This window comes from Salminus brasiliensis, chromosome 4, assembly GCF_030463535.1.
Source record: "Salminus brasiliensis chromosome 4, fSalBra1.hap2, whole genome shotgun sequence".
In the NCBI taxonomy this organism is placed as follows: Eukaryota; Metazoa; Chordata; class Actinopteri; order Characiformes; family Bryconidae; genus Salminus; species Salminus brasiliensis.
Genome location: NC_132881.1, coordinates 8216630 through 8241097, shown reverse-complemented (window position 1 = coordinate 8241097; position 24468 = coordinate 8216630). Strand labels below are relative to the sequence as shown.

General features: G+C 40.1%; 1 protein-coding gene across 1 annotated transcript; it reads left to right on the top strand.

Moving 5' to 3' along the window:
* LOC140554449 (guanine nucleotide-binding protein G(I)/G(S)/G(O) subunit gamma-4) lies at nucleotides 1-24468 on the top strand. The gene is made up of 3 exons (XM_072677466.1): nucleotides 1-280; nucleotides 6874-6988; nucleotides 24193-24468. The coding sequence occupies exons 2-3, from the start codon at nucleotides 6890-6892 to the stop codon at nucleotides 24319-24321; spliced, it is 228 nt and encodes a 75-aa protein (XP_072533567.1). The 5' UTR covers nucleotides 1-280; nucleotides 6874-6889; the 3' UTR covers nucleotides 24322-24468.

Sequence of the window (24468 nt, the reverse complement as noted above, 5' to 3'; positions counted from 1 at the left end):
GAGAGAGAGAGAGAGAGAGAGAGAGAGAGAGAGACTGCAAGCCTCCAGCCCAGCATCTCATGGTGTCTACCGTCGACTGAGCGCTTTCCTCCCGTCCTCCTCCTCCTCCTCCTCTTCATCCTCATCCTCATCTTCCTCCTCCTCCCTCCCTCCCTCCCTCTCTCTCTCTCTCTCTCCCCCTCTTCGTTTTCGAACCCAATTTGACGGAAGCCTCTCGTAGGGTGGAGTCGACCCCGTTTTCTCGCCCGCTGAAGAGAGGCTCATCACTGGCACGTTGCAGGTAGGCTCACGAAGGGGTTTTAAGACTGCCGCCATTTCTCACCAAAATGCGCGTTTCCGCGGCGATTCTGAGGAGAAGAAAGCTTCGCGAGGTATTATTTTGGGGGGCAGGGGGGCGAAATCTCACCGGGGGCTACCAGCAGGCGGTGTGCGCTGTTTGTTTATGGGCTAATCATAATCATAACCCTAAGACGTCTGTTTAAGATTTAGCCAGCTTTAACGTTCCGGAGACGTTTTATTCCACCTGCGCGAGCCACTGTTGGGTTATGCTAATTAGGGAGATGGGCTTGAACCGACGGCTGGGCACAGCACGACCCTCATATCGTGTCCCTCGTGCCGTCGTGTCGACGCTCTCGTGCACCATGACTAGGGTTAGGGCTCAGGGGCGGTGTGAGCGCGTGCGGCGTGACTGGGGCTGTGGTGCTGAGCGCGAGCGGACTGGGGATGGAGGAGAAGGGGGCTGGCTCTGTTAGGCCGGGAATGACACGGCTGGTCAGGAGTCTGGACAGGAGTCTGGACAGGAGGCTGGACAGGAGGCTGGTCAGGAGGAAACAGCGGTGGCGACGTACGTTTTCCTGGCGGTCAGTCGCTGAGGCGGCGCGCGCCAGCTCGTGAACTCCTCAAATGATCGTCATCACATAGGGAACTGTGTAGCGCGGATGCACGAGGACATCGAAATCGTACTGTATCGTATCGGCAGATCGTTGCTTTAAAATATCGTAGAGTATCGTAGGGATGTGTTGATTTGTTTAATTTCATATTTGATAACTGATGATGTCTGATTTATTATCACTGCCATTGTATTCCAGGTTTCATCCATTTAACGGTTCGTAGCCCCACACAAACCCCACGAAGGCTCAGGGATGCTCACCGCGCTGGATGCATGGTATAGGTATTGACACCAGCGGATAGTGTGGCTGTTAGGCCAGGGAGGAACGACTGGGCAGGGTAGGTAGGGCGCGTAGGTCAACTTGTGAACTTTTCCGATCGTCCGATCGTCACCTAGGAACACAGTGCTTCAGCCTCAGACGGCGTATAATTCCGTATCAGCACACGGTGCTGTAATATTGACCGGTATCAGTCCTGTCATTTGCACTGCCGCCTCAGACCACATGCTTCTTGCATTTAAAGGGACGGTTCTGGGTCTCTCCCAGCATGTACAATCTCACCTCTGCCTCTGCCTGATTGGTCGATGCTGCAGGGAATAACACTCTCCACCTGCAGGTGGAGCCCATGAGCAAAAAAATGCCAGTCTTCACATACAGCTGCTTTAATGCTGAAGTGAAGCTCATGTTGCCTCCTTGAATTTAGCAGGGATTGTTAACTGGGATTTTACTCCAGTTGTACTGTTACATTTGTGTCCTACAGAAATGCTAACCAGGCTAGTCCAAAATTCTCTATTGTCTTTATGGTTGTGTATCGAAGACATCAGCATTACATCCATAAAAAACAAAAAACTGCATTAATCAAACTCCATCTGCATTCTTGTCTATACGTGTGTTCCTGTGGACTTGAAATGTCATCAATTGCAGCCCGAGAAAAAAAAAATGTATTCAAAACATACTGAGATTTGTCTAAAGTACGTTGTAAATTATTGTAAATGATTGTTTATTCAGCACAGTAAACTTGATTATATTCTAGTTCTACTGAATTGCAGTTACTGTTCTATAATACTTGTTAGTGCATGCCTAATTACCCTAACTGGGCAAGTCAACCAGCTGGTTGACTTGCATATTTGCTTACTGAAAAGTTGCTAAATGAGGATCCACTGATGTTGGATTTTTGGCTTTCCCCCAGTTCTTCACTCACCAGCCGTGTGAAGTCATTCCCCAAAGGCTACCTTTCCCCGTGTGTTCAGGCTTAATCTGTATAGTGTTGTAGCTGCCTGGCCTTAATGTTGACGGCTGTAAGAGCAAGTTACCACGTTCTCTGCTGCTGAGTGTGGCTTTATGTTGACTGAGTGCTACAGTGACCACTAATGCACTAATGCAGAATTATGCCGTACGCATTTGTGAAGAAGGTTATTGTCAATGTTAGTTAGGTAACGTCCGACAGAGGTCTTTAAATTTGGACCTTGAAATGAATTTATTTAAAATATGGACTTCAAATTCATATGCTGTAGTATAAGTAGACTTACCTATGTAGACTTGAAATTTTAGTCTTTTTAGTCTGTCTGACTATACTGCCAGATGGATGAGCCTATATAGTACGTTTCCCGCCTATAATGGATTTAAATCAGCATAATGTGAAAATGATCACTTCATTTTCAGATTGTCTGTTTGTGAGAATAGAGTCAGTGATAAGTGGAGGAAGTGCGTTGCTGTTTTGGTACATTAAGCCGCGTTAAACCTTTTAATATAGATCAGATATACATAGAGCCGGTATATTTTAAAGGCTAGTTTTGATGGTTGTTTTGTTCAGGATGAGAATCGAGGCAAACATTGCAGCTACTTTAGGATGAACTTGATTTAAGATGAGAAGGATTACACAGCACATTTATACACAATTTGATTTTGAATGAGACAAAATAATAATCTTTACCTCTCGAATAAATAAATAGCCTGAGGAGAAATTATTCGGCTACTGTGTCATGATAAAAAAAATCAATTCGGTGCAACCATGCATTTTATACGCAAGTTATTGCTACAGTCGATCCTACAGTGATGATGTTTATTTATCATACAATAGTTTTGTATTGCTTCTTTTTCTTATTTTCTTTTAATCTAAAATAATCTAAACACCTGTCCCACACTGATCATTTTCATAAGCATATATCTGAGCATTTACAGTTACTTTTACATTACATTTAAGGCATTTACTTACAAAAGTGCTTCACTGTTTACTCAGAAAAATACCCTTAGCTAGTTTGTATCAGCTTGGATCCAGAAGATACCTCTAAGCTTAGACGGTACTAAATAGGAAAGTCAGTTTGGATATGATATGATATGATATGATATGATATGATATGATATTTACATTTACATTCATGGCATTTAGCAGACGCTCTTATCCAGAGCAACATACAAGGTTATTCATATCACAGAGATGGGCCAATGTATTGTTAGGAGTCTTGCCCAAGGACTTTTATTGGTGTAGCGCAGCATATATACATACATATTATATATATATATATATATATATATATAATACACTGATATAATACACTGACCTTATAAATTCCTACTTATAAGAGGGCGTGTATTAATGCTGAGGTGTTAATGAAGAGTCTGAGGCTCATACAATCTGTGGCATAAATGTGTTTTCATGGCAGTTAGCACTGAAAAAAGGCCCTTGGTGTAAAAGTGACTGAAGGGACTGAATTTTTTTGGCAGGCGTGCCACAAAACAAGGACCCCTTATAAGCCAATCAAAAGAAAACATCATTCTTGCGTATTATACACAAAACAAATGCATGTAGACTGTGTGTCTTCCACAGCAAACCCGACAGAACAGTCTGTGCTGTCTCAGGGGCAGTCTTAATTCTTAAGGCCTTTGGCCGTGGACAGTCAAATGACTCATGGAAGGGCCTGTTGTGTTAAAGGTCCTGCATAATTCTGTATGCAATTTATAACTTAATGATTCATTTCTGACCACCGACTCCCCCACCTCCTCATTGTAGATGTGTTTATAAAAAGGCAATGGGGGTCTGGGGGGGATTGGAATTCTTCATTTTCGCACTCGTTTGACTGTGAGTCATTGAAGGAATACTCCAGTGTTTCTCAGTCTCGACTGTATCAGGTGGACAATGATATTGATTCATTTCTTTGTACATAGGCATACAAGCCTGTGTTCTTTAGTAAAGCCTTCTGACCAAGCCCCCATAGTTTGAGACACTAACAGTCAGAAGGTGCCCAGCAAGACCAGATGCACATCTTCCTAGACTAAAAATGTGATATTATGATCTAATAATAAAAAGCATAAGCATGTTTACTCTTACTACATTCACACAAGTAAACACATACATGCTCATACCCAGCCCCAGCTCACTGTGCTCACCACTGTAAGCTAGATAAAAAGAAAAATCTGGAATGGTAGTGTAGTTACATTCAGACTACTTACTTTTGGCCAGGGCAAGTCCACGTTTTTTCAAGCTGTCTGATTCAGCAGTACATTCACAAATCAAGCTTCATCAGCAGGTCCTATATGTAATGCTAAGTAAATTCTGATGGGCCTTGTTCATTCACTAGGAGAGTGAGACTTAACACACGTCTCCTCCAATACATGTGAAGCCAACCAGTCAGCCGACGAGACACTTGGAGGAAAGCGTCGGGTCCCCAGCTCCACCGCAGACACCTGTGCCGGCCAATTGTTTCATACTCTGGCCACCAATGGCAAAGTGGCATGGCTGGGGATTAGAATAGTAGTGGCACGTTAGATTGCGGAGCCACTCTGGGTCTCCCAGATTTTACAGGGACAAGCTTACAGGGACAATGGGATCCATCATTATAAGAGCAGAGCTGTGAACAATTCTGCAGTTTGAAACACATCATGAATTTTACATAGACGTTTCTCAAGAATAAATGTATGAAAGATTTTAGTAATTGGGGCTAATTGTTAATATACCACAAATATGACTATAAATGCAAGTGGGAAACCAGCTACCAACAGATCCATATTTTAAAAAAATGAGTTTTTTATATAAAAGAGTTTGATGTAGTATGTAAACACTGTTAACATTAACACACTGTTCACTCTCCGATCCATTCGGCCTATACGCTGATGAGCCCTAACATTTAAAACACTGAAGTGATTAACAATGATTATCTGGTTCCAATTGCAAGTGAACAGTCAGTTCCTGAAGGTGATGTGTTGGAAGCAGGAACATGGGCAAGTGTAAAGGGTCTGAGCCACTTTGACATAAGCCAAACTGTAATGACTGTAATGGCAGATAGCAACAGCTGCTAAGCGGTGAACTGGAATTGATCAGTAGATAACAAGTGGATTAAACATTTTCCATATAAAAAGCAGAGATGTTTCACAGGTGACCCCCCACAAACACAGAGTTTACTATACTAAACTTAGCTATACTATACTAAAAAAGCGAGAGCTGGGCATTACAGCAACATTGTTATTTTGCTAAACTAACCCTTTAACAGTCCCACTAAGGAATACATTCACACACAATAAAAAATTGGTGAAATTGTGTTTCTGGATCCTCATTTAGCAACTTTTCTTTTTTTTCTTTTTTCTTTCTTTCTTTCAGAGGTACAATTCAATAAGCAAATATGCAAGTCAACCAGCTGGTTGACTTGCCCAGTTAGGGTAATTAGGCGTACACTAACAAGTATTATAGAACAGTTACTGCAATTCAGTAGAACTAGAATATAATCAAGTTTACTGTGCTGAATAAACATAGACAAATGTGTCCATCCAGTTACATCCAATTCTATCCAATTTCAAGTACAGCCTCATACACATGTTAGAGTAAAATGTAACGTTATTACTTATAGATCTAGCTGTAGCTATAGTGTTTTAATAATGCACTTCAGTGAGGCTCAGCTATGATGGCTATGGCAGAAATAGAGTACTTTTGGCTTATATACGATAAGCTTTTCTAAAAGTATTATGCATTAGTGCAGTTTGTGAAGTGTTGCTTGTTTTTGATAGTATTTGTACAGTTTTGCCACTGTGTATCGTGACAGCTTGCACCAGGTTGACATGCATTTTGCTAGTAAGTGGACAGATGCTGACAAGTTAGCTGACATCAGAAGAGCTGAACATCTGAATATGTTTCTTCCATTAAAAAACATGGTGGTAAACAAGCTTGCATGGAGGAAAACACTAAGTGCTGGCTCTGTTGTGGCAGCAAACTGGTTAGCATCACATTGAGTAATGAAGGTAGAGGGCAGGCCATTGTTGACTTGTGAGTTCAGGGGTTTCAGGGAATATTTGATACTGTACAGTTGTGGAGCGAGGTTAAGAAACACTGTGGATTCATAAAAGAACCCTTATATTATCTAGAAATGCCTAGATACTAATCATAAAAACCACAAATCTTAGGTTACCTTCTATTATAGATATGTTTCGATAGATATTCACATCAAGTCCAGTGTATTTGCATAGCCCTTTTTACATCCTGATGTCACAAAGCAAGTCTACAGAAATCCAGACTTAAGGAAACAAAACACCCAAGTGAGCAAAGCAAAGCTGGAGGAAGAAACCTTTGGAGGAACCAGTCCTCCCCTGGTCAAAACTCTGATATGTTCTTGTACTAATAAATGGTATAAAATCACCTTCACAGCACACAGGTCCACTGCTATGAACAGGGTTATGGATATAGAATCACTGATATGATTAGCAGTAGTGGTAATATTGCTGAATGAGCCCCATTATCACCCATATCCAGGTGAAGGTGTGGAGTGTAGCAGATGCCAGGAATGAAGGGGTCTGGGCAATTGTTCTGAGCCACATAGAAATTAGATTGAAATACACAGAACTATTCCTTTAAGCAAAGTCCCACATACATGCTTGGGAAGTTTTTGGCACACAGTTCTTTCCAAATGCATGTTGAGTAAAGAACCACTTTGTAAATGTGATTTGTGATACTAAAAATACTTCTAAATCATCTAAATGGCTTCTTTCTCTTTCTCGTCAGTATACAGGTGGCAGTCATGAAGGACGGCATGGCCAACAACAGCACTGCCAGTATTTCCCAGGCTCGCAAAGCTGTGGAACAACTCAAAATGGAAGCCTGCATGGACAGAATAAAGGTGTGTGCGAATGTGCATGTGTCTGTTAGAGTGTGTGTATGTAATATGTTCATATATAACGCTGCTAATACCTAAGGCCACATGTGCTGGTGCATGCCTTGTTTTTAAAGGGCAGTCATTACAAGGTAGCTAAAGCAGTTCACCCACTTAGATTGCTTGGCAAACCAATAATTAATATGTTTTTTGATACAGCAAAAATAAGGAGTGTCTAAATATGTGTCTTAATGGAATGGTTAAGGTAAAATATGCAAAGTTTGAAAGGAGGCCCAGGCCTGAAGCTCCTCCTATAAATTTGCATCACTATTAGGGGTGTAAGGGTAAACATAAGTCATAGGCTGTGACTCACTTACTAAGTAGAGCTAGAAACACAAAGGAAACTCGGACACATCAACGTGTGTCAGCACCGCTTGTATAATGGCTGAGCCATGTTTAAAGCTTTGTAAACACACAAACTGATTTCTGAATTGAGGTTAGTACATTTACATTTACATTTATGGCATTTAGCTGACACTCTTATCCAGAGCGACTTACAAGGTCACTCGTATTACAAAGGTGGGCCAACCTAGTGTTAGGAGTCTTGCCCAAGGACTCTTAATGGTGTAGCGCAGCATAGTCACTCAGACCGGGAATCGAACCCCAGTCTCCCACATGGTGTGGTAGCTCACTGTTAGTAAAGCATTGCGCTGTTCATGGAATAATCTTTGACCGTTAAGTTGCATAAAGCCCACATAAGCCCACCGTTAAGAGATTGTAATGCCCTCAAAATTCCCTAAATGTAAATAGTTAGCCATTGTAGTCACAGCCATGTTTTGGTTCATCACGGTTGGTACGTGGTTTGGACATCGCGGTTCAGTATGGGTTTGTCATATAGCTCCTCACCTTGAGGAGCATGAGGGTGTCATATAGCTCCTCCCCTGAGATGTTGGGTACAGCCTCTAGTGTGCAAGTGCTGGAATTCTTTTTTAATTTCAGTTCATTTTGCTGCAAAACAGAACAGTGAGAGCTAGAGGAAAACGATGCTGTATGTGAGCCATTCTCCCAAAGTACAGGGGCGGGAAACAGAAAGTGAAAGAGCGAGATAGAGGAGGAGAAGGGGATGGGAAAGACAACAACAGTACCATGACCATAGCACTACTCCTAAATCTACCACAATTCCTGCAATACCATGCAAATCCTTACTTGCTACAGCTTGCAGTCTACATGCACTCCTAACTGTGTGCCACGTGTTCTCAGTACAGCTGCATGCCCTGAACATCTGTGACATCTGTATGATGGTACACCCCTAATCTCTGCCTTCCTTGTTCCTTAGTCATATCTCTCTGCCTTACCTCTGTTCGTCAGTTGCAACCTCTAGAGTTTATAGCGAATGTATAAAAACAAACCCCATCATTTGAGCACGAGTGAGTGCGTAATGTAAGCCCCTCCCCCCTTTTCATTCACTTCGATCTGATAGGCTGCACGCAGATGCCTAGTTGACAGTGCTTTCCACACATTTCCACAGTTTTAAATTCTACATATATCAAAATGTACCAACATTGTTGCACACCTAGCTGGCAGGGACAACATGCTTTTTTGCTGAAGTATATTTATATGTATATTTATAAGGAAATGGAAATCGGTTGCTGCTTTCCAGTTCTTCACCTTCCTGACTTTTGAGGTTTATCATTTAGTTTTCCACTAAAACAAAATAACAACAGTAAAAGAACAGCATTTAAGAAACTGACTTTTGTTCATTGCAGTTCTATAAGTTACTCAGTACCTATGCTAAAAACCTCTGGTCAATGCACACCTGGCATTTTTTTCAGCATTTGCATATAGTATATTGGTCAGAACAGCTTGGGAAATGAATGGATAAATGTCTTGGGATGAAATATCACTGCTGTGTCACTGACCTGTTATAGCATGCTATTTTTGTCATGCTATACATCGTGTATCACTATATATCTTAGCAGCTTGGAAATGCTATGAATGCACATGTATATTATATTCATGTATTTTGAAATAACTGTGTAATCATATTAGTTTATTACAAGGATGTGACCCATATATTGTTATAAGCAATTGTTTAGCACACTTTCTCCTAAAGAATGATATTTGGTTTGATTTCATAACAAATATAAAAGAAATTATATTACGTAATATTGTAAGAACTTTTATTGTGCATGCTTATGCTTAAATGCTGTGGAAATGTGTTTAATAGCTCTGCAGTGATGCATTCACTGGATTGGGTCATTCTGTGGACTCACTTTTTACTGACTGGAATATGATCCTTTTGCAGATGGCAAACGTAACACTAAATCATATGAAATATCACCTTATGCTTCCTCTTGTTTTGCTGTGTACTTTGCAATCCTAGCACAGCTTGTCTGAGTCCATGTATTTCACACATTAGAAGGAATCTTCCATATTATGTCAATTTTCTCTTAAGGTATTTGTTGTCATGTTTAAAGTTTTATCCAGATTGAAGCCAGCTCTATACACAGCTTCTTAAAATATTATTTAATTTTAGCTTAAAAGTATCTTTAGTTCAACTACAGATATGACAAAATTATAGCATTGTGATACTTGCATTTACTTAATAAATAATGTATCACAAAAATGCTTGCAAGTTAGGAGGAACAGATAACGTGCACTAGCAAAGCAGTTGTGGCATACTTAAAATGTAATAATTATAATGATTAATTTATTTTTATTTTATGTATAGCACATTTGTATGCAAATTATATTAATAACAATAACAATAATCATAAACATAATGCATCACTAATCAGCCCTGGTTGCCAGTATATCTGTATTTTTAGGTAGCTCAGTATTTTAGAACTATTGACGACATCAAAGTATACCTAAAAATGCAATATTCAGTAATTTATTACTTAATTTTGTCTCAGACTCTGTTCTTCATTAAAGTCTGCAGGGTTCGCACTTTGACATTTAAACTCAAATGACTTAGTGTGTTAAATAATGTTACTTAATATTTGCTTTTGAAGATGTATATCTTTATTTTTAATGACATAATAATAACATGTACATTATGTTTAGTATTACTGTACAAAAGATTCATATTTCATTTAACACCATCAATGCATCAGATTTTGGTGCGCTTAACATGTACCTAACATGTGCCTAATTCTACTGGCCTGTTTACCATATTTCTTATCATCACTTATTTTTCTTATCATCATTTATATTATTATATATCATCAATTATTTTTATTATTTTATTATTTATTTTCCCACAATAGACATATCAGAACTCATTAATGCATTTTATGAGCATTTCCCATCATCTCAGTTCAATAGCTCACGAATGACTGAACACATCAACATAATCAGAAACATGAATCTTTTCTAATTATAGAAGCAGTGTGTGGTAATATGGAGACTTTCAGCATTGCTTTCAAACTCTAAAACACGTGTGGAGCCGGGCTGTGGTGTTGGTTTACAGTCAGCCAGAGTTAAACTCCACAAAATCCTTGTTGGCAGCCAAGACAATCAGCATCCACTTCGTTTTTTAATCTGAAAGTGATGTAGAACATATTGATTTCTGTGGACTGTCATAACCGCTGTCAGAGCCCAGTGTCCAACCTACAGTTACAAATGGCAATTACTGGGGTCCAAGCACTGTGCTCAGTTATGGACCCTAATGATGGTTGAAATGGACTCTAATTCCAAAAGCAACACAGAGATCTGCCAATTTTGTATACTCTGACCTTTTGAACTTATTATAATATAGACTGTATATAATAGTAAGCAGCAAATTTTTAACAAATTAGTCAGAACAGCTACAAAACCATAACATTTATGAAAAAGCTTGTATGTGCACAGATGTTTAGCTCAATTCATTAAATCAATTCAATGACAATTAATTGTATTTTAGTTTCATGTTAAAATCAAAAACTCAAAAATATTCTCCAAAAATAGATGTTGCTGCAGATTATTGATTGCTAAACTTGTAACCTTGCTCCTTCTGCAAATTTAAGTTAATAATAGTGAATAATAAATACCTTTAGTTCAGCATCTTTTAGTTGAAATTGATTACAGAATTTATAAACCACCAATAGTAAATAAACATAATAATGCAAAATAAATTATGTAAAACTAGAAAAATTGAAAATGGCTAACTTTTTAGAAAGTAAAAAGAATGTAATGTACATTGACAGAAGTTAATGTAACAGGATTTTATCCCAAGTTAATTTGGACCATATATGTTGTCCAGCCTATGTTGTTGCGGCTTTAATGTGAGCATGACAGCATAACAACTTTGTAATACTGTGATGAAAGAGACATTTCAGGGTGTCTCCTTATGCCAGTAAAACCGTTGCGTTCTTAACACTGATGCTATCATCTGATTCCTCTGCTGTCTCTCATGTGCCCCAGACTGTGTGTACCTCATGGGCCTGAGGTCAGCACTGTGCTGTTTTCTGGAACACAGCCATGCAGCATACTGCGCTTACTCAGCATTAAAAAAAGTCATCCTTATGTCTCTGGAGAACAAGAGAAGCTGTGTGTTTGACTTTGATTTACATTTACATTTCGCAGACACTTTTGTTTCCCAGTTCAGCTTCCCTGCCAAACACAGAATCTGTAAGGATTTATGACCTAAAAGACATGATTTATTATATTATAATTTGATCTAGTTAACACCTGAACCCTAAGCTTGTCATTTAATTAATAACCTTTAGAGTAATTACAACTGAAAAGCTCTATAAAGTATTATAAATGATTTTCTTCTGAAAGTAAATGAAAGAAAATTAAAAGACTGACCGATTGCAGAATTGTGACCTAGGTGTTATATTCTGAGGAAGCTGCTTATGATCATCAGAGTGTGATGTGGATCATGTTTTATTGAGTATTCATGTTTTATTATGTTTTAATCATTATCATAATGTTGTGGTTTAAAATAAACCCCCAACCAATTTATTTTGTTTGGGGTAATCTGGCAAACATGTCTGTAGCTGTTAAAACAAAATCCACCATTTGGTTTTAATTTATAGCCTTATAACACCATTTAAAAAGTAATTTTTAAAAAGTCATGCTTTAATATAAAATATGCTGTTCTAAAGAAGCTACATCCCAGGATGTTATTGCACGAAAATGGTTAAAACACTTTGCCTGATGCTTAGGACATTGGTTTACAATAGAAATAAGTCTTATGACATGTTTTTAGCCGATATGTATTTTAGTCCAAATGTATGTATAGATGCTGGTCATAAAATTAGAATAGCATGAAAAAGTTTTATTTCAGTAATTCCATTCAAAGAGTGAAACTTGTTTATTATATTAATTCATTACACACAGCCTGATATATTTCAAGTGTTTATTTCTTTTAATTTTGATGGTTATAACCAGAAAATTAGAATATTGTGAAAAGGGCAAGACACAAAAGGTCACTGCTAAAGAGGCTGGCTGTTCACAGAGCTCTGTGTCCAAGCACATTAATAGAAAGGCGAAGGGAAGGAAAAGATGTGGTAGAAAAAAGTGTACAAGCAATAGGGATAACCGCACCCTGGAGAGGATTGTGAAAAGATTCACAAAGAGTGGACTGCAGCTGGAGTCAGTGCTTCAAGCACCACCACGCACAGACGTATGCAAGACATGGGTTTCAGCTGTTGCATTGCTTGTGTCAAGCCACTCAAGTCTGCTGCTGAGTGGTCCAAAGTTATATTCTCTGTAAAGTTTGCATTTCCTTTGGAAATCAAGGTCCCAAAGTCTGGAGGAAGAGAGGAGATGCAAATAATCCACGTTCCTTGAGGTCCAGTGTAAAGTTTCCACAGTCAGTGATGGTTTGGGGAGACATGTCATCTGCTGGTGTTGGTCCACTGTGTTTTCTGAGGTCCAGTCTGTGTGTAATGAATGAATATAATAAACAGGTTTCACTTTTTGAATTGAATTACTGACATAAATCAACTTTTCATGATATTCTAATTTCATGACCAGCACCTGTACACTTATGTCACATAGGGACATGCTAAGAAAAATTTCCCCACTTTGTTCACATTGTGTTCACATAATATGCGTATGGAAATTGCTTGTATTGTTAGAAGTAGTTAGGACAATTAAGCAAATATTACTACCTTCACTTGTTGTGTTAATCCAAAACTTATTAAGCTATCAGTTATTAAGTATTGTGAACTGAGGAAAATTAGACGATTAGATTTGGTCAGGTATTAATCAGTTTACACTTCAGTCATTAAAGTGCGTCCCCAGCAAACAAACTTCAACAAGCTTCTTATTCTTATTATTATTTATTAGGAGCATTATAAGCTGAACATAAGCTGAGTATATATTTAGCTGAAATGAGCAATATTTTCTGGGCAGGTTATTAAACCATGTAAATGAGTAAATCAAAGTAAATTAGTTCATTATCAAATTAGTTCATTAATATGAATATAGTGTACAATATAGTGTGTAATATATAGTGTACAACAGTCCACTGGCGTCGGCAGCCATGATGTTCTTGGAAAGGAGATTCATTCCTTGGCTGCATCCAGTCTCTATTCACAGCTTTATGACGTAAGTTCATTTGCAGGCCGATGATTGGGGTTAATGTCACTAGCTACAGGTCTGCAAGTTCAGCATTTCTGCTGCTACATGGTGACTGATGACTGAATGTCGGATTTAGCTTATCTTGTGTGTTAGCACGCAAATAAACTGGGAGTTCAGGGTTTCGTCTGGCTGTTCTTCTCAATCATCTCGAATGCCAGAGGGTCCGAATAAAAAAGGTATGCTAATATTTCTAGCTTGTTTGATCATCTAGAGTTTGGCTTTCAGATCATGCCCATGATGTACAGTCACCCTTTGGTTGTGCGTGAAGGCTGGTGTAGAGTTCAGTATTCAGGTTGTATTCCATATTCACTGGGTGAGGTTAAACAATGGTTATTTTACTTACAATCCAAGCTTTTAATGCTCTGCTTTAAAAGCATCCTATAATATCATATATCATATAAGCATCCACAAGCATCCTAATTGTGAGGATGCGAGATCTGGTCGTCCGGGTCCTGCAAACATGCCCAACATGCCATCACTTTCATTTCCGCACGTCTTAAATATTGCCACCATTTATTCGATAGCAGCTTGGTTGGCTGCATATTGTTGTTACTCTATGCATAACTGTTCTTATAATGGTGCTGCTAAATAAAGGAGCTGTTTGCTTTGCCAACCTTAACCTTTAAATATTTAATATAGCGTCTAATAATTTAGTGTATTGCAGGCTATTATTTAGCTGGCTGCTGTTGTTTTTCAGGTCTCTTGGTTGGTCTTGAAATGCATGCGGTAGGGTATTCAGAGTTTTATGGTGTTGCTATACTGGTGACGCGGTGGTATTGCGTTGGAACCTTACAGGTAGTCTACATACTGTGACACTCTGTGACAGTCTGTCAAAAACAAATCTAAGCGAAGTATTGCTTATAGACTGGATGGGTAATAGGCTGCCAAATTGATGTGAAGTGACCCAGGCTTTAATAATCGAGTCACACTACATATTGTACAGCCTTTCAAAATATGCCAACAATGGGCTGTTTCTGTTCACTCAGTTTAACTCACAAAACAGTGAAAACAGTGGCGAGTTTGTGTCTCAACAACTCAACTACTACGGTATTGCAACCACATTTATGTAATATTTGAGTGATGTTTTTGTTTATCATTTTATTTTTCTCAATATTTTTTCAAATGTGACTGTTCTCCAACCATCTTTGACCCATCACATGATGCCTGCTGTTAAACTCTGGCTGACACAGGGGTTTGAGATGAGTTTTTTTAGTTTTTCTAGTGTTTCCAGGCAGTAAGTAAGATCAGGAGATCAGAAGATGTGACAGGCCTCTCTCCCTCTGGGTTAAATGACAGAGGGAGGGGAGAGGAGAGCGAGAGGAAAAGTGGTAAAGAGAGATGGAGAGACAGTGGAAGGCGCCCTCCGCTGATCTTCCAAATCTAATTAGGGCGTCCTCTGGAGGAGGAGGATGGCCTCGGTGGCAGGAAGAGAATCAGTGCTGGTCTGATTGAAGGATGGCCTCTCTCATTAATTCCTCAATCGCACAGTGCAATGCGATATGTGCTAATTAGTGGGGCTCTCCTTCATCAGTGGGTTATATGTGCTGTAATTACTGACTCAGTACCCGCCAGGACACCAGACACCCAGTGCCAGCACTGTTCTCCTGGAATAACTCAACTGTGTGGGTTTTTTTTTTTGTTTTAGTATAAAGTGCAGGAAAGACTTTGGGCTTCCACTGTCACTGGACTTGCCATCTAGTGGTAAAGTGCTGCTCTGGGAAAGTGCGGAATGTAGAACACTGTACTAACTCAACATCATGCTACTTTAGAAAGCTGGTAAGGTATCAGGACTGGTAAGGTATTCTTGGCTGTGTTCTTGGGCAAAGCACTGGCTGTACTACTCCCAGATCGTGCATTGTTATAAAACAAAATGTTCAATAAAATATTCCATAACAATTATACTGTACATTTTTCCGAATTTTCATTAAAAAATTGTTAATATTCTGTTGCTATACACTTTTGTACATATTCCCTACTAAATACGTTCTAAATACTGTATGTATATTAATAATGCATGTAGCTGACGTTAATACCCGTGATATATAGAGGGTATTCATTGACCTCACGTTCACGCTGGAACACGTCCCCTTTAGTCAGACTGGGTGGCAAAAAGAAATTCTGCAACATGGCTGTGTTTATTAGGGAAAATGTCCAAACTGGGAATGAAACAAGCGATTATCTGCTCAAGTTGAAGGCAGTTAAAGGCAGCGATCCATCCAAATGACCAAAGAACCAATGGTCCATGGATCCTGAGGCTCAATCACAGCATAAAGCTTCTTATCTGCTTCATGTTTAATCAAGCTTAGCATGTCGCTAAATACACAACTGCAGTGGGCTCGCTATTTTTCCCACCTGTTTTCAGAGCGTGGTTTCACCAAACAGTGAGCCCCACATGTTTCGGTGTCTGGATTCCAGAATTGCAGCAATCCATTCGTTTCGCAGAGCTCTGAATTCCTGCTGAATCTTGTTGTATTGTCAATTGCCCAACAGCTCATTCACACTGCCACACGCGAACACTGCCACGCTGTCTGTCTTTTTGACACTCAGTGGCCGTGGCCGTAGTGACTCCCACCACCTATGACATCACATGCATACCCTTTATATCAGGAAACGTCTGTTGTGATGTCATTTATGTAACTTATTATGTCAACGATGACGTTTCATTATATTAGCCACTCGATAGGTGTGTGTGTTTGTGTGTGTGAAGTATAACTCACACACACACACACACACACACACATATATATATATATATATATATATATATATATATATATATATATATATGTACTCTGTAACGGACTTCCCTCCCATTTTGAGTGAGTTGAGGTGGGTGATGGGAAACGTAGTTTGTAAGGTTGATGCGGGCAGGCCAGAGAACCATCTGGTTTTGAGTGTCACTCACCCCCCAGAGCAGCCGGCCTCTCTCCCTCACAGCTGCGCCCTTTCCTCACAACTGTGCTCTCCCCTGACTTATAATTCACTGGCCCATACTGCCCACGCCATCGCATTTATCTATACAGTAGGCAGCATTCAGAGGAAATGAGCTGCATGACTCGTTCTAGAAAGACATTTGTATTTTTAACCCTTCAGTGGGGTCATTCCTGAGGACAGTGACTTTTTCTCATTTATGGACGTTGGTGTAGTGTGTAAACACTGTTTCACTGAGCCTTCCATTCAGTTCATGTGTGCAAATGAAGCTGCAAAACAGCCCATTTTGAAATGATTGTTTTTGTCATATCTGAAATACCAATGCATTTACACACTTTAAATGGCAAACCCAGATATGACTCCTGCAATTCCTTTAAAAAACACTCCTCAGTGTTGTTGCATTTATTTTAACATGTGAAAATGCATGTGTACATTTTTATTATGTTTACATCACAGATGTGACTTACGATAAAGTGTGAAGGGTGCCAATGTTATGACCAAGGCTATCAAAAGGATGGCTCAATAACCTTCTCAGTAAGTTGCATATGTATATAAATGCATATGTATAGAAACCAATCCAATGTGATTAAAGCATTCCAACAGACTTTATTTTAAGGGCATTTGCATACTTTTCAGTTTCACCATCATGTATTCATGCATTTACAACTTTTGTTACCCAGCCCCCCTTTGTTCATTTCAGGGCACCGTACCTTTTGGGACATAGCAATGATAGATACATTAAAGCAGTCATGTTTAGTACTTGCATGCAATAACTGTCTGAAGCCCAAGATTCCTAGACATCACACCAGGTGCTAAGTATCTTCTCTGGTGATGCTTTGCCGGGCCTTGTTCCGTTATTTCCAGCTCTTTACGTATTTCTCAGCATATCGGAACCTGAGCAGATATTGATGCAGATCATTGTGCCTCTAGCATCAGTAAAGATAAATGCGGCAGTACCTGTGGCAGCCAAACATGCCCAAGCCATGACACCCTACCATCATGTTTCAGAGATCAGGTGGTATGCTTTAGATTGTGGGCAGTCCACTCTTGGTCTCATCTGTCCACAAGACCTTTTCCCAGAATTCTTCAGCTCTTTCAAGTACCAGTTTTTGCTTGGGTCTTGCAGTGTAGCCTTTTTATTTCTGTCTTCTGTGGAAAGTAATAAGATGATAATTGCACACCCGCCTCCTGAAGGCTGTTTCTGATCTGTCGGGTAGACAACTCAGGACTTTTCTGAAGATTAGTAAGGGTTCTTATGCTGTTAGCAGTGGAGGTCTTCCTTGGCCGACCAATCCCTTTGTGATTAATGAGCTCACCAGTGCGTTCTTTTTTCTTGGTAATCCCAATGTTTGACTGATGTTTCTAATGGTTTTACTCTTGTTTTTCAGCCTCATAAGAGCTTCTTTGACTCCAAAAGTGTTTGAAAGCTTATGGATCTTATGTCTGCACGAGTTAAGCTATGGAATACACCTAGTCATAAAAACCTGTAAAGCCAAATGTCCTAAACATTATGGTACCCTGAAATGAGGAGGACTGGGTATGGATGCAAATACCCATAATTTAAGGACTGTGGACTTTAAGCACATCTGATTCGAATATTATATATATATATATATATATGTGCATGTATCTTTGTCCCAAACAAAATGGATAGCCCTGTGTATGTGTAGTATTTCATATTTCCTCATATTTTACAGTTAATGCCATATTAAATGATACCATATTGTCATTGCCCTTTTAACTATCTTTTTCTATCTGAATAATCTACTTTGTTATTATTTACATCAGGTTCATGTTGGACTTCTATGGGTGAGTTAATTATCAAAATAATCAGTAAATTACCAATAACTATTATAATTGATCGTGGGCATGTTTTAGCATTTTGCATTGTTGTGCAGTTTTATGATGGAGGCTCATTCTAACAGACGTCCTCAGTAGAGGCAGGAGTGACAGTACATGTTGGTTTGCACGGAGCGAAACGTCTCAGGGGAGCCCAGTCAGCACCAGTGCTGTGTACATATCTTACTGATCAGTGATCAGAAACTAAAATAGAAGCGGGTGAGTCAGCACAGTGCTCTGTTACATTCACGCTTCTTCTGATCAGTGCTGTACTGTGAGCTACTAAAACAAGACTGAGGGTCAGTTTAAGGAGTGGCTTTGAACTGCATGTGTTTAAGAGGATTTTGCAATTAAGGTATTATGCAATTGTAACACTTGAGTAGTGACAGCTGCACACAAGCATATATAAATATGGTCGTCCTTATTAAGTGGTTTTCATGGTTCATGCCCAGAATGACCTGCTTATGGGCTCATATTTCATCACATTGTGGTGAGTATGGCAGTGTTCTAACTGTTGTAACAAACATTTCAGGGCACGAAATGGCTTTCCTGTTGTGACATCACGAGCCACTACGTGAGCTTCAGCCCATGAATCGAATTATTGAATGATTGACGGGTCTGTTTGTACTCATGTTCATAGACATCGGTGTTGTGAATAGAAATGATGGGGGAGCATGTAGCGTGAAGGTCAGTGTACAAAGAAAGAATGGCCTGAGGGAGGGCCTTCAATACACACTAGTGTCAGTGTGCTGTTAAGAGGAGAGAGCATGTTAATTGAAGATGCACGTATTTCTAATAGGGATTATTTATTTGCTTATTACCCAGAGATTGCACTTTGCAGGCTAAATAAACACAAGTCGCCTCTGTAAACCACTGCAATGGATCTAAAAATGAAATGGATCTGAAATTCAATTCAATTCAAATTCATTTCTATAGGCTTTTCACAACAGATGTTGTCACAAAGCAGCTTTACAGAGATCCGTGTCCGAGCCTCTTTTGAGCAAATAAAAACAACAATAAATCAATACTGAATTAAGAGAATATGGCAAATGTGCCATCAAGCCATGAACGATGACAATGTGAGTGAAGGGTGAAAGTCCATGCAAGCAAACAGTAGAGGTGAGGAAGAATCAATGCAAGGACCCAGAGCAGGCCAGCAGGCAGCAGGGTAGTGGAGAGCCAGGTCTGGCTGTACTGGTATCAGTCTACCAAGTCTTTCCTTGGTGAAGAGAACTCCTTTACAACATCTAGTCACAGCCAAGAACGCTCTAAAAGAGGTGGGCATGTCTTTATCAAAGTCTGCAAATAAGTGACACCCTCAAGAAAGTAAATACAGAGTTTGTTTCAAGATGCAACTACTGGTAACACTCAGGAACAGAAAGATCACAGTAGACTGCTAGGAAACATCTAATGATCAGCTCTGGAACAAGATTCTTTGCACAGATGAAGCCGAGATTAAGTCGAGTATGGAGAAGGAATGGAAGGATTTATGATCCTGAGGAAGCGTACCACATCGTCTGTCAAACATGGTGGAGGCACTGTTATGGCTTGGACATATGTATGGCTGCCAGTGGAACTGTAGCACTGTAGCACTGTAGCAGGGTGAATTCTGAAGAGCAATGCTTTCTGCTCATATTTAGTCCAGTGCTGCAATCTAATACGATGATTAGATCCTTCACAGTTCAAATGGATCATAACAATGAATAATGACCCAAACGAATGTTCTTAAATGGCCAAGTCAGTCCCCTCAACCTGATTTCCTACACTTTTCATCTACTTACGAAAAAACTGAAGACAGAAAGACCCACAAACAGCAACTGCTGGCTGCTGCATTAAAAGGCCTGGCAAAGCATCTACAGGAAGGAAACTCAGCATTTGGGGATGTCTATTGGTTGCAGACTCCAGGCAGTCACTCACTGTACAGGATTTTCATCCAGGTTTTTAAAAAAGCAGCTGTAATTCCTAAATGGCAAATGCAGTAATTTTGTAACCACCCTTGAATTAAAGCTAAAAGCCTACACTTTGATCACAGCTTGATTGCTTCATTTCAGATTCACTGAGGGGGAGTACAGAGGCAAAATGACCAAACACTGTAGATACATGAACTTGCATGCGCTTCAGTAGAAGAGTTCAGAGCAGCATACATCTTCAGAAAAAGCAAGTGCTCCCAGCATGCTTCTTACAAATATATATGATGAATCATAGCACTTTCCTACTAGGGATCAATTTTGACTGAGTGTGCAGCGTAGAAAGGCAGATTAGGCACTAATGCACACATATTTATTTTTAAAAAACTGGATATGAATAAACGGTCCAAAACCATAGTGGTAAAAAGTGTGAGCTGTGACAGAATCTAAAATCTAGGCCCAGTCATCCTGCTGTTTTTAGTTAGGAGCAGCTGAGGTCAGTCATGTCACTTTCTGATTGGCTTCTTGTGCAATGGACAGTCGAAACACCTGAGACAGCTCTGGCACCTGGGTTACATGAATCTGTGGCATTGGCTGCAAATAACTGTTCTGCTTTTAGGAGCTGCAGAGCGAAAAAATTGTGAACATCACAAGCCACAAGCCATTCAGCTTGACAGCACACCTTCACCACGTAATACATATTAGTTATAACTTGTCACTTCCTTACTCTTTATTATTATTATTATTATTATTATTATTCTTTTATTTTTTTCCTCTTGCCTTGTAATTTTTATTACATTTACATTTAAGGCATTTAGCAGACGCTCTTATCCAGGGCGACTTACAAAGTGCTTCACTGTTTACTTAGACATTACTAAACACAAGTCAATAAGGTGACCATTGTACTCTATTCGCTATTTGTCCAAGTACTCTCTGAAGAGGAGGGTCTTCAGTCTGGGTTTGAAGACAGCGAGTGTTGGACTCGTTCCACCACTTTGGTGCAGGACAGAAAAAAGCCTGGACGCTCGTCTTCCGCAGATTTTGAGGGATGGCTGGTCGAGCCGAGTCGTACTTGAAGCTCGAAGGGCTCTTGGTGCGGATCGGCTTTTGACCATTGCCATCAAGTACGGAGGGACTGGCTGGTCTGTTCTTGGCTTTGTAGGCCAGCGTCAAGGTTTTGAATCTGATGCGGGCAGCAGCTACAGGAAGCCAGTGAAGAGAACGCAGCAGTGGAGTGACATGGCTGAATGATAATAGGGCGCCATCATTTTTACACAGTCATGTCAGAATATTCTGACCACCTACCTAATAGTGGGAATAACCACCGTTGGCTCGCATGACACTAGTGAGACGTTGTGGCATGGACTGTTTTAGGTGACGGAAGGTGTTCACTGCTCCACAGTGGCACATCGACCTCCACAGTGCTCTGGACCTCTGTACATTGTTCCCCTCTGGCATCAATGGCCCTTGGAGTGCCACTGTTATGCCATCGGGAGGCACTCAATGTACAAGAAGCCTATTCTCAGTACACCTTCAGAACATCCTACAAAGTTGGCGCTTTCCAGGGTACTACCACCCTTTGCCTGGTGCCCTATTATCTTGCCTGTTTGGAGATCAGTCAAATCGCATCCTATGCCCACTATGATTTTTGTACTCTGCTACAACTGACTAGTGTGCTCGCTTATTTGCATATATGTGGCATCTATTCTAAATCAGGGGTGGTCATAATATTCTGACATGACCTTCTATCACTTAATACAGTGTCATCCGAGCCAAGGAAATGTATTCCCACTGTGAGCTAGGTGGTCTACACACACTACACATAAACCCCACTCTGTGCTTAAACCTTACAGCATAGTCACAGTGTTGTGAAGCTTGTGGATCAAATAACCTTCAGGCACTGCGTGGACACCCTGAAATGAATGGAAGTCAATGGAGAGCGTCTGTCAATTAGTCCTCTCAAGCCGCTCACTTTTGCCCTGTGGTGCACAAACACTGGGGGCCTGATTCCAAGTTTGGTTTGAAGTTGAATAATTTACTGATGGTTTCTACATTAAATATATAAATACAGTTTTTGAAGAGAATAAATTTGCAATATATGTTATAATATACAGTTAATACAGTTAAGAAATTCATTTTTCACTGATAGTTGTTTTCATAATGATTCTTATTACTGATAACCCTTATAGCCCCGATGCGTGCATCCATATTCTTAGAGATGTCATATTGTTTACTGTAAATGTATGTGTTTTGTTTAAGGAAGCTTGAACTGGGTCTGTATCTGGTCCATTTGCTATCATTTCTGTGGTTACATTGACCTGAGGCCTGAGCATATTCTCTGGGCTCTGTTTCCCCTGCACACATTTTTATGTGCATTTCAGACAGGAGGCGGACAGTTCTGCATACACTGTATGTCCAAATGTTTACTACTTTAAGTTGCACCCATTGCTGACACAGATGTGCAGATGCATAAACACTCACACATAGCTTGTCTAGTCCCTGTAGAAAGGTTTTAGATAAACATGAACCTATTGGCCCCAGCATTGAGCTGTGGAGCAGTTTAATATACTTGACCTATACTTAAACAATGAATGAGCAGGTGTCCTAATACTTTTGTCCATAAAGTATGGCTTATATACGTGTGTATGTGTGTGTGAGAGAGAGACAGAGAGAGATGTACTTATGTACTGTTTCTGTTACTGATTTGTTGTCATTTATTTAAAATGGTCATTTCTAACTGGACAGGCTGTGTAAGCGATTAATGTTCATTATTCAAGTTATTCATTTTTCAGTGTCAGAGCAAAAAGCTTCAGCAACTAAACATCAACTAAGCAACATCAGGTGTTTCGGTATTCTGTGTGTCTATATATAAGATCTGCATTCGGGCTTTCACCGAAATCCGAGCGATTTTCCCACTCCTCCAAGGTCAGTCTTAGAAGATTCTTAGAAGAGCATTTTCTGCTTCTCACCATACAAGTCATCCCAAACATATTAAATGATGTTGATGTTGTTGGGTGTTGGGCCTATTGTTCCTTGATTGACCTGTAAATGATCTTTTTTCATCTACTCCCTTTTCTTAGTAAGAGCTCCACATGCTTTCAGATCTTATGGGTATTACATTTACAGCATTTAGCTGACGCTCTTATCCAGAGCGCCTTACAAGGTTACTCATATTACAGAGATGGGCGTAGTCTTTAGAGTCTTGCCCAAGGACTCTTATTGCGCAGCACAGTCACCCAGACCAGGAATCGAACCCCAGTCTTACACATGGTGTGGTTGCTCAGTGGCAGGTAGTGGTGTTATCTGTTGCGCCACATCAACCATTACATTACATTTACATTTATAGCATTTAGCTGACGCTCTTATCCAGAGCGACTTACAAGGTTATTCATATTACAGAGATGGGCCAATGTAGTGTTAGGAGTCTTGCCCAAGGACTCTTATTGCGCAGCACAGTCACCCAGACCGGGAATCGAACCCCAGTCTCACACATGGTGTGGTAGCTCAGTGGCAGGTAGTGGTGTTATCTGTTGCGCCACACCAACCACAGTGTATTACAGTGTTGGTGGTCTGCACAGTTGTTAGGAGTTCCATTTTCTCTGTATCTTTTAATCATGTTTTGGAAACAGATTTTTCCTATAGCTTCATAATTCTTTATGCAAGTGGTTTGGTTTACTTTACATGTGTTCTCCTCAGGAACGTCCGCAGATCAAATGAATGAAAGGTGGTCTCTGACTTTAACACATATGCTAACTACAGTACATCACCGCTGATGATATGATTAAAGTACAGAGATTCTTAGTGCTGTTCTTTCAAAGAGTAAGTGGGTTGGTGTTCTCTGACAGGCCTGTATAGGTTGTTGTGTAATTTATTGTAAGATCTGCTAATCAGCAGATATTACTAATAAAATCAATAGGCCAACAATCCTGGCCTAATCCTGCCAACACTAAACACATCCTCCTTTCCTTGCTGTTGTGGCAGGTGTCCAAAGCGGCAGCGGATCTGATGGCTTACTGTGACGCTCATATACGAGAGGACCCGCTGATCGTCCCGGTGCCCGCCTCAGAGAACCCGTTCCGGGAGAAGAAGTTTTTCTGCACTATCCTCTGAGACAGACCTGGGACACGACCTCCGTATCCAGAGGATACCGCACCCCTGGCTGCCAGCGTTAAGCTTTGAGTTTTGAGTGGCAGCCACATCTGTTGTTGGGTCAGTTCCCTCCTGGTGGCCTGAAATGCGAGGGGGGGGATTTTCAGA

Bases quoted from the DNA above. Each gene is read 5' to 3' on its own strand.
- LOC140554449 (XM_072677466.1), top strand. From the start codon at position 6,890: ATGAAGGACGGCATGGCCAACAACAGCACTGCCAGTATTTCCCAGGCT. The intron at 6,989-24,192 runs GTGTGTGCGAAT...CTGTTGTGGCAG, and splicing joins CCTGCATGGACAGAATAAAG to GTGTCCAAAGCGGCAGCGGA.